Raw genomic sequence first — 11,237 nt, 5'->3', positions numbered from 1 at the left:
ACTCAGTCGTGTATCACCTTTTATTTTTAGGAGTCCGACCAGTGAGTTAAATCCTGTTGGTGTGAAGAAGCACTCCTGGGTTTTCCTGGTTATTTTCCTCTTTATTTCTGGTTTCTCTCTATTTTTGTTTGTAACCAAAAGATTTATATCTGAGAAATGACCTGAAAAATGATTTTATGAACTGAAAGTAAAAAACAAAACAAAATTAATACAACAATTTGCCTGCATGTACTGTAGCACTTCTATAGAGCTTCAAACTTTCAGCCCAAGATGGTCAGATAATCATTAAGAGTAGAAAATGGAAAAGAAAAGAGATTTAAAGTAAAGTAACATACTATAAGTTTTACATCCTTCATTACAGTACAAAAACAATATACATAAGGACGTATCATAAACGATACACATGTACATTAGACAACATTACCAGCACCTAAATGAGTTTGATACAGGAAGTGGATTTTAGTTTGAAATGAGGCCAGACTGTTGCTAGAGGTCACAGTGGTTTAATGATGCGAGTACAACCTGACACAAATATACACCCCAAACCCTGGCCAATATCATGCTACTATGAGAAACCCCACTATTTTACAGAATGTTTTCCTCTTATTCACTGACCTGGAAAAGACTATCTGGTGCGACTAAAGATACAGTGATGAAGTGGCAGAGCACTAGATGTCTCTGTGACCAAGAAGGATTTTTAGTTTACCTCCCACTTAAATCTAAGCAGCATATCTAAAAACACATTTTATGTGAGTGTAAATGCACTGACATATAGTCATCTTGTATTTTATTTCCATAATAAATGGTTCTGCTGATCATTTTGCAATGAAAGGTAATTTTTTGAAAAGTGGTCAAATGATTCGGTGAAATAATCAGAACATAGGTTGTGCTGCCATTATGTGGAACCAATTCAAGCAATCAACATGAGGAGATGAGTAAATCACCTGTGTAGACAGAGCATCTGGTTTGCATACGGTCAGATCTTGTAGCTTTATTATTGGGTCATTTTATTGCAGTGAAATTGAACTAGCATTCGTATGAGTGGGGCCATGTAAGGAGTATCATAGTTGCTACACTCATGCCGTGGTATATTTTTAAAATAAATCTGTGGAAGACTAGCTGAGCTGGCGATCAAATTACATAATGCTGCAGAATCATATATGTGTAGAAAGAAGGAGCATTATTTACCTAAGGGTGTGTATCTTCCTATGCTCTTAAAATGCCAGGTAGATGTGCAGCAGTGTGATTTGGTTATTACTCTCAGATCATTCATTACCTGCGTTATGTTTCTGTTGGTCTTCAGCTTTCCCACTTTGTCAATCACTTTTGCTTTCTTTTAGAGACGAGTTTCTTCTCACAAAAAAAACAGCAAAAGGCCCATGTCATAAAAGATTAAAATTTTAATCAGCATTATAAATCTTCTTTAAATACATGGTTGTCATTTCATTAAGAACGTATCTTAAATAACAACAGATAACAAACAAGCAGTCGGGGGTGGGGGGGTTAAAGGCTTTCACAACAAACAAATGGCGGAGCAATGCGAGCTGCTGTGTTTCAGTCAAACACTGGAGTGTCAGAGGAAGAAACTGGGAATGTGAGTGTCTCGGTTAGGTTTGGTGTCTTTACAGCTCGGGTCTTCACATCATCACCGCTCTGAAACACATCGCGGAGAACAGTTAGAAGCGAAACTCTTGCAGAGTGATGGTCTTGTGCCATTTTCATGCAGCTGAAGTAGACTTACTCTCAACCTTCTTTTTTAGTGGGGACAGTGCTGCTTTTGCCTGGAAGAGACGAAAACACTTTTTATGATGGTGATCTCCAAAGATGCACCGATTGCTCGTCAGGCGACTGAAATCTGACGATATCCAACACTCAAAATCACCAATTCTTTTCTTCCTGCTCCAAACATGCACTGTAGCTAAGCAGGCAAATAACCAAACTGTAAATAAAAAACTTAATAATACTAACAGGATTTAATTTTTACTTGACATAAAAATCACCCTGCAGTAGAAGAAATATTCCGACCCCTTAAGAGGTTTCACATTAAGTCGCTTGTTTTGTTTTGCTCTATCGGGATTTTATGAGACAGACTAACAAAAAGGGGTACATAATAAAAAAACTTTATAGTTCAGCAGCTGAGAAAGTTGACTTCTAACCTTCTTGATGGCCGTCCAGTCTTCGAGGATGTCGATATCTCTCAACATGTAGACAATAAAGGGCCCTGCAACACGAATGCAGTTTTTTTTTATTCACCTGAACGGTTTATTGGTCACAAGCTGGCAGGTTGCTCGTTACATTTTCTTTTCTTACCTGAAACTAAAGCAACTTTCTTTTTTTTGTCTGAGCGACCCAGCAGGTTCTTCCTTTTACACTTCTTGTCTCTCAGTTCATCACTCCACTCTGCAACAAAGACAAGCGGCAGAGTAAAAACCTTCTCTAAAGGCTCACACGCATCGAAAAAAGGTTAGGCGAGAATCCACTTCAAACTGGCATAGATAAAGGTTGGATGCAGGGTTCCTACACGTTTATTTCAAATGTTCCAGACTTTCCAGAGCCGAATTATACAGCTTTTAAATACAAAACCTGCAAGAAACAGCAAAAATAGAAAGGAAGGAATCAAGGAAAAGAAGGAAAAAAGAACAGAAAAGTAAAAGAGAATGAATGACAGAAAGTAGGAAAGGAAGGAGAGAAAAAAAGGAAGGAAGTAAGGACACAGGGAATAGAAGAAGAGATAAGATAAGAGTGGCAGGAAAGGAAGGCACAAGATATGAAAGGATGGAAGGAAGGAACCAAAGAACCAAACCAAGGAAGGTAGGAAAGAAAGAAATAAGAAAGGTAGGAAACCAAAGGAGGAAAGAAGAGTAGGCAGGGCACAGAAGGAGGGAAAGAAAGACTCAAAGGAAGGATACAAAGAACACATGGAGGACACAAGAAAAGAAATAAGGAGGGAAACATAAAAGAAAATGAGAAAAGACATAAGAAAGGAAAGCTGGTTGGTGTACAGAAAGGAAGAAGCAAGAACAGAAACCGGATGAAAGATGTAAATCCACAAGGAAGGAAGGAAGGACATGAGGCAAGGAGGAAGGGAAGGACACAAAGAAGGCCTAAAGTCTGGAAACATTTTTCTGTTCCAAACTCATCCAAACCTGTAATATGCTGAACCCTGAAGAAGTGACTGTCATAAATATGACGTCATGTATGTGAACAGTTTTTCATAGTAACACGTTACCTGAGGAGAGGTCTATGTTCTGTCTGTCCTCCTCTAGTCTGCGTATCTTTTCCAGAAGCTCGGCCTTCATGGCATCAAACAGCAAGGAGCGCTCACTCTGCAGCACACAGATCATTAGCCTTTACGCCACAGTCAGTCATTGGTGTCGTCGTTTAGGCCCAGGTGGGTCAACGTCGTGTCAGACACAGAGACTCCACTCAGACGGACTGAATGAACTGCATGTTGACTAAACAACCAAACCCACAGCAAGGTGACGTCAACAACACCCTCGCCCCTATGAAAGGAGTCATCAGCTGCTGGACCTCTACAAGCCTGGTTGGATTTCACAGAAAGAACCAGGAAAACCACTTGGGTTCATCAAAGGACACAACGATAAACAGGCCGAATTTCCACTAAGCTGTGTGAAGAACATAACTAATACCTGTCAACAGACTATGCCACCTGAGCTGTATATCTCAGCAGCTCTCCCAGAGTTACCATGAGGCTTTTGGCTGGTTCCTTGATTTATGCTGTCCTTCCCTGGCCTGTCAGATTAGGTCAGGGGTCAGCGACCTTTGCAAAGGGCCACTTTTTCCCCTGCTGCTACAAAACGAAATCTGTCTAGTTGCAAAAATAGATACGATTTTATAAATATGTACTGGATTAAAAGTTTTATTTTAAAAGCTAAGGAAATTAGACTAAAATACATTTTTATTTTCAAATTTTAAATCATCTAACGTTTACAAAAAGAAAAAAACAGGAGGCCAGTGGGAAAATGAGGATAGACAGCTAGCCCACTTAAAAATATAAAGCACGTAGTTTAACACATTAAATTACTTTTAAAAGCCCTTCTGTTGTAGATATTCATTGCAGATATAGCATAAAACATACAGAAGAACTGATAAAAACACCCTTTCTTTTTGCCTTTTTAATTAAAAACATCTGTTATTTGGTTTCTGAGAGCCACATGTAGCTCTGGAGCCGCAGGTCCCTGGTTTAGGTGGATCTTCATACCTTGGTGGGTTTGCATGCGTGTCACAGTCCTTTCTGACGCTTCTAGACTAAGGTATGAATGTTCTATGTAATCTGTACCGCTTTCTCTGTAAAAACATGTTGAAATTGTTACTGATACATAAATAAGACATTTATTAAGAGATTTCTGTGGTTTTGACGACAGCTTTCAGTGTCACTACGAGGAGGGTCTTACTTTAAAAACAGGACCAATGGATGGATTGATCGGCAGCTCTAAACAGTCCGGTGTAACTGCTTGTTTTGATGCGTGACATGAGACTTAATCACCTCCAGATGTTGCCGCGCTCCTTGAACTTCACATTCGTGCTTGTGTTTGATCACCTGCAGACACAGCTCCCGGTACACTCCTGCAGACAGAACCAGACAGAAACACGTCGACCTGTGAGAAAACTGCTGCTCTGACGCAGGGAGCGACATCAGGTCCTTGAGGCGAAGTGGAAGTATCTGTCACATTTTAATTTGGGTGCTGTTCTACATCAACGAGCCCCGCTGAAGATGGCTCACACAGAACAGTGTTGGGTTTATGATTATTGATTGAATAATCTTGATCAATAATTATAATTACAAATCATAATCTGATAAAATCAATTTCTTAACCAAAAATCCTCATTTACAAATCGAGACCAGAGATGTTTCTGGTGTTGTAATTGTGGCTCGACGCCTCTGACAATTACAACCGTTAAATACTCCGTAATAATTAATAACTATTGCCGGAGATGTCACCGTTTAATTGACCGTTTCTGCCGAAACGTGTGGAACTTGAACCTTATTTTGACTGACACATCACTTTTTGCACACAATGAAACACCAAACGCTCTCTCTTTATCTATGTGAATATTTATTAATTTCCACCTACTCAACATGCAAAATTCTACAAACACAGGGGTAACACATCTAAATAAACAAAATCAACAAACGGTAGTGGGTATGTATGGAGTCAACCAGTAGTTTATGGCACAACAGATGAAGGGAGAGGATATGAAAGGGGGGTGTGGTGATGACTGGTGGGGGGTTGGAGCGCAGCTTAGAGTCTTTTTTTATGATCTTCTGATCATAAAACTTCCCCCTTTACTCCTGAACACAAAGGATTGATAACTTTTGGCGGCAAGTTAGCTCAGTGAGGTTGAAGACAAAGGTAAAATGGAGAATTTTACCATGAGGTCGTTTTAACAGTCCAGTTTTGCAACGCACCTGCGTTCAGATAGTAAACACAGACAGCTCTGGGGGACACGGCGGATCCCGATATCACATAACACATCAAAGTTTCAAACAAGCAAGGTTACATGCACATATTATTCAGAACACATGAGATCCTAACCAGCGATTCTGATCGCTTCTACAACCTCTGACCCTGCCCAGGCCTTCTAATAAAGAAATTAAAAAAAGAAATGGGTTTTACTTGTGTCGTCTTCTTCCAAGTGAGGGAATTCGAGCGAGGAAAAGTGGGATTAAGTTAATGTGCGTCCACAATTAACTTCAGGGGAACGGTCAGTCTTTGTTCTTTGGTCTTCTTGACAAAAAGGAAAAATATGATCTGACCATCAAAGTCGACTTGAAAATGAAACACGGTAGCGGTTCGTCTCTCTGAAACTCCGTGTCTCCAGTTACGTGTTAACTCACGTCTTCGATCGGCAAAGTGAAACCTGCGGCCTTCTTAGTCCAGAGACTTCAGTTATGAATAGTTCGTTGTCCAACGAGAGAGAATGAATGAAACTCTGGACAGAGTTCTTCTCTTAAAGTGACGCTCTTCAATCACCAGATTGATTTCTAGCGGAAGGCCTGGGCAGGGTCAGAGGTTGTAGAAGCGATCAGAATCGCTGGTTAGGATCTCATGTGTTCTGAATAATATGTGCATGTAACCTTGCTTGTTGAAACTTTGATGTGTTATGTGATATCGGGATCCGCCGCGGTCCTCGAGCTGTTTGTGTTTACTATCTGAACGCAGGTGCGTTGCAAGACTGGACTGTTAAGACGACCTCATGGTAAAATTCTCCATTTTACCTTTGTCTTCAATCTCACTGAGCTAGCTTGCCGCCAAAAGTTATCAATCCTTTGTGTTCAGGAGTTAGGGGGAAGTTTTATGATGAGAAGATCATAAAAAAAGACTCTAAGCTGCGCTCCAACCCCCCCACCAGTCATCACCACACCCCCCTTTCATATCCTCTCCCTTCATCTGTTGTGCCATAAACTACTGGTTGACTCCATACATACCCACTACCGTTGGTTGATTTTGTTTATTTAGATGTGTTACCCCTGTGTTTGTAGAATTTTGCATGTTGAGTAGGTGAAAATGAATATTCACATAGATAAAGGGAGAGCGTTTGGTGTTTCATTGTGTGCAAAAGTGATGTGTCAGTCAAAATAAGGTTCAAGTTCCACACGTTTTGGCAGAAACGGTCGATTAAACGGTGACATCTCCGGCAATAGTTATTAATTATTACGGAGTATTTAACGGTTGTAATTGTCAGAGGCGTTGAGCCACAATTACAACACCAGAAACATCTCTGGTCTCGATTCATAAATGAGGATTTTTGGTTAAGAAATTGATTTTGTCAGATTATGATTTGTAATTATAATTATTGATCAAGATTATTCAATCAATAATCATAAACCCAACAACAGCATCCATCATTGTGTGTGTGGAGTAAGAAAGACTAGAAAATCTAAGTTACAAAAATTGAATAATTGCTCTTGCACCCATAATACAAATATTATCCACATTCAATCTAACAACACGTCTGGTGTTACCAATGCTGTAAATATCCCTGTTTAAGAAAGGATAAAATGAATGCTTAGTGAACAATAATCCTGCATAACATCAGATGTAACTTTTGCTGTGTGACATTTACAATTGTACAAACTGCAGAAACATTGACAACTGATTAGCTTGGGTACAAATCCCAGCCTGGGGTCTTTCGGCACATAGTTTGCATGTCTCCCTGCTCATGCGTGGGTTTTTTCAGGGTACTCTGGTTTCCTCCCACAGTCCAAAAACATGACTGTTAGGGTGATTAGTCTCTCTAAACTGTCTTTAGGTGTGTGTGTGTATGTGCATGGCTGTTGGTCCTGTGTTTCCCTGTGTTGCCCTACGATGGTGCCCTGTCCAGGGTGTACCCCGCCACCCGCCTAAATAACGGGTAGAGAAAGGCACCAGCCTCTCCACGACCCTTCAAGGATAAAGCGGGTTTAAACAATGGATGGATGAATACTTCTGAAACTTAAGATGACTGATTCAACAAATAATAAAAAAGTTCCTAGCCACCTAATGACTCTTCTCGTTAGGCAGGACTGTTTTATTTACCGGCCACTTGTGTTCGTATCTGCATGCTGTTCTGTAGGCCAGCCAGAGGTTCTCTGTATTCTCCTGCCTTCCCAGTCAGCACCTCGTCCAGCTTCACCTTCACCTGGTTCAGCCGCTCCCGGAACAACCTGCAAGAAGACGATGCAGTCAGCCGTTTTGGTCCTCCTCAGCTCTTTGAGTGCTGAGGAACATAACACTGGGACATGTTGAGCAGATGAGGAAATGACATTTGCGCTGCAGAGTTTGAAGGCGTTTTGAAGCATGTCTTCAGTTAGTAAGCAGCTTATATCTGCAGTTACGGTTATTTACAGCACAAATTTACAGTAAAGTTATGAAGCCTCCAAATTGCAGATGCATCGATGAGCCTTTTCTGTTTTGGGAATCTTTGAGATCGGATCTGAATCGGCCACCACAAATCTTGTAGAGACCGGGCCAGAAATAACCATCTTATTTAAATTACTTCTCTTTGAGCTCCTGAAATTGTTTCTCCAGATCCATCATCTCGTCTAGACACTCTCCTCTTCTCCGTTCGCAGTCCTCGTCATCCATCTCTTCAAAGAGAGACATGACAGAGGACACATTTCATCTTTGTCCAGCGCTGGATTTAATACAAACTTTTGGCCTCCAAGATTTTCTACCTGAACTCTCCTCTTCCTCCTCCTCTTCTTCTTCTACCTCTTCACTCTCCTCCATGTCACTGTCCCTCTCCTCCAAGCTCTCCTCCATTGTCTCCTCTCCTCCCCCGCCTCCCGTTCTCTCGTCGTCTTTTGATTCCTCCAACTCTCCGTTGGCTTCGGGGAGCTGCGACTCTCCGTCTGCCTCCATCTCCTCCTCCGGCTCCCTCTCAGCGGGTTGGGCAGGCATGGTGGACTGGAAACAGAAGGTAAGGTTCTATATGTTAGTTTCTGAGGAGATGAGTACAATCACACATTTGATATTATTTTCATAAAGTGAATATAAATCTAGAATTACGTTCGTAATGTAAGCAGGTGACATGACCTTGAAGTGTTGGTCAATGGAGACGTTTTTACACTTTAACTCAACAGATTGACTCGGTTGCATCAGAAGGCACAAAAACGTCTCTTTGAAAGATTTCAACATCAGAAAGAACAGTTCACCATCTAGACATGTGATCCGAAATATTACTGTGGTTTCACTTCCCTTTGATCTGGAATTAGGCGGCGGTTACCGATATTACGGTACATCGGTCTGGCAGTGGCACAAAGAATGGAAATGGAATGCATTTACTTTTGTGTTATTCAAAATGTTCATCAATGCCCTCTGTCTGCCTTGAGCAAATAAATCCCAAATAACTTCCTCCAGAGCTGTCCCGTGTGTACCACGATCCAACTTCCCATCAACTCTGGCCAGCTTCTCTCAGCTCCCTGCTGAAAAATAATAACAGCAAAGCATGATGCTGCCAATACTTTGTTTTCCTGTGGGGACGGTGTGTTTGGGGCAGCGTTTCCCACGCAAGCAGGCCAAAAAGTTAAAGGTTGCTCTAATCTGACTGGCACCTTCTTCCACATGTTTGTTTGTGACTAGCTCTAAACACAACCTCTTATGGCTTTGTTTCAACAACGTTTTTCTTCATGGCACTCTTCCAAATATAGCCAGACATGCAGAGTGCATCTTTAATAGTTGTCAAAAGATTCTCCCCATCTGAGCTGTGTATCTCTGCAGCTCCCCCAGAGCTACCATGGCCCTCCAATATCAGTTCATCTGGTAGGTTTGCAGTTGTGCCATATTTTTTTCCATTTTTAGATTGGAACAGAGCTATGTCATATGTTTAAAGTTTGTGTTATTGTTTTCTAACCTAACCGTGCTTCAAACTTCTCAAACACCTTCTCCCTGACCTGTCTGTTGTGTGCTGTGGTCTTCATGATGCTGTTTGTCACTTAATGTTCCCCAGCCAGCAAACCTCCGAGACTTTCATAGAACAACTGGAAGAATACTAACTCTAAATTGACACCAGGCGAACATTCAAAACCTCTCACAATATCCCCTTCATTCTTTATATATATATATATATATATATATATATATATATATATACAAGGGCTGCAACTAACTTTTTTTTTGCTAATTTTTGATTAACCGATTAATAATTGGATAGCAAAAGATGCTTAATAGGAGATTTGTTTTACAGAATTTGAACCAGATGGAGCTAAAACTATGCTACTTGAGTAGTTCTGGATAGAGGATATTTGCAGACAAAGAAGGCTTTTCATTGTAAATGCAAAATGCATATGTTTTTGGTAAAATTGCTGCCTAATTACTGCTCTGAGTGGGTTGTTCTCAGCAAATAACATGTTTTAGGGTCTATATACTCCTGTTAACAGTTATTCTATTACTAAATTAGTATTTCAAAAATCGATTAATCTGATTAACTGTTTTAGCCCTAATATATATATATATATATATATATATATATACGCTAAAAATGAAAGGCATATTGTCAGATACTGTCTGTGTGAAGTAAGCTACAAAACCATTGCCTTAAACCGGAAATCAATATTTTATTTCTAAAAAGAAAAGCAGGGAACTTTTAAAATAAAGGCACTTTAACATCCACTCCACCACTCTGTGAAGAAACAAGAATATGTAATTTTTTTAAATTGTTTCAAATTTCCTCCAAAGCTTGGGTAACCGAGGCGAAGGGAATTTTATTTTGGTTAAAACCGGAAGTCCATCGCTAAAATCTAAACAGCTTGACTTCAGGTAGCTTCCGTCATGTCATTGAGTAAAAAAAACGGCAAACGGAGAGAGCGACAACATTTAGACTCAACTAAACAGCTAAATTCAGCTTAACTTGAGTTATGTTGAATGTATTTCTCACTAATAAACCATGAAAGGGAAAAGTGAAAACTACTTCCTCGTTTTCTTTTAAAAAGCAGCGGTAAACGGCCGGTGAAGTCAAGTGCAACACTAGCTAACAGCGATGGAAACACTGCTCATCGCACTTACAGTCATCCAAACATGTTTCGTGACTGCTGTTTTACACAGACAGATACGGAGGTGGATGCTAGGAAGTATAAACCGCGGTGGGATCCCATTGAACAGCGCAGAGAAACACCGGAGCATCTTTTAGACTGATCTACAGCAGGGCAATACTCGGATTAACAAACACCGTTCTCCTCCTGCAGCAGCAGGCAGCTGGTCCTGCTTGTAATCAAATCACCCCCCACTGCATCTGACGGCAAACATGGAAGACCCATAGCTCACCTTGTCTGGTTGTTGAGCTGCACAAAGTTTCAAGTTCGGTTTACTTCTTTATTTCCATTGTGAAAAGTACTTCCTCCTCGTCTGGCTCCGCTTCTGTTCGACACTTTGCCGGACTCAACGAGCCCGTCGGCTCAGCCAATCAGCGTCTAGAGCTCCAGTGAAGGTGTCCAATTGGAAAGCCCATCCTGCAATTGCCTCGTCCAATCCAAATTTAAAATGAGCTCTCGGAAGCCAATCACATATACATATATATATATATATATATATATATATATATATATATATACATATATACATATATATATATATATATATATACATTTATATATATATATATATATATATATATATATATATATAAATGTATATATATATATATATATGTATATATATATATATATATATAAATATAGGGGCTGCACGGTGGCGCAGTTGGTAGCACTGTTGCCTTGCTGCAAGAAGGTCCTGGGT

At 40.3% G+C, this 11,237-nt stretch overlaps 1 protein-coding gene across 1 annotated transcript; it reads right to left on the bottom strand.

Annotated features, from left to right (window-relative positions):
- Positions 1-1,382: 1,382 nt before the first annotated feature.
- On the bottom strand, positions 1,383-10,924 carry brms1 (BRMS1 transcriptional repressor and anoikis regulator). The gene is made up of 10 exons (XM_047385127.1): positions 10,767-10,924; positions 8,180-8,411; positions 8,002-8,092; positions 7,542-7,669; positions 4,508-4,587; positions 3,230-3,326; positions 2,311-2,400; positions 2,157-2,221; positions 1,742-1,781; positions 1,383-1,653 (listed from the first exon to the last, which is right to left on the bottom strand). Exons 2-10 carry the CDS (start codon positions 8,403-8,405, stop codon positions 1,646-1,648), a joined length of 825 nt encoding a protein of 274 aa, XP_047241083.1. The 5' UTR covers positions 8,406-8,411; positions 10,767-10,924; the 3' UTR covers positions 1,383-1,645.
- Positions 10,925-11,237: the final 313 nt, after the last annotated feature.

Source organism: Girardinichthys multiradiatus, chromosome 14, assembly GCF_021462225.1.
Source record: "Girardinichthys multiradiatus isolate DD_20200921_A chromosome 14, DD_fGirMul_XY1, whole genome shotgun sequence".
Classification (NCBI taxonomy): domain Eukaryota; kingdom Metazoa; phylum Chordata; class Actinopteri; order Cyprinodontiformes; family Goodeidae; genus Girardinichthys; species Girardinichthys multiradiatus.
This window is presented reverse-complemented; position numbering and strand designations above follow the sequence as displayed.

Bases quoted from the DNA above. Each gene is read 5' to 3' on its own strand.
- brms1 (XM_047385127.1), bottom strand. From the start codon at position 8,405: ATGCCTGCCCAACCCGCTGAGAGGGAGCCGGAGGAGGAGATGGAGGCA. The intron at 4,588-7,541 runs GTAAATAAAACA...TTCTGTCTGCAG, and splicing joins GATACGAACACAAGTGGCCG to GAGTGTACCGGGAGCTGTGT. The intron at 2,401-3,229 runs GTAACGTGTTAC...TCTTTGTTGCAG, and splicing joins GAACATAGACCTCTCCTCAG to AGTGGAGTGATGAACTGAGA.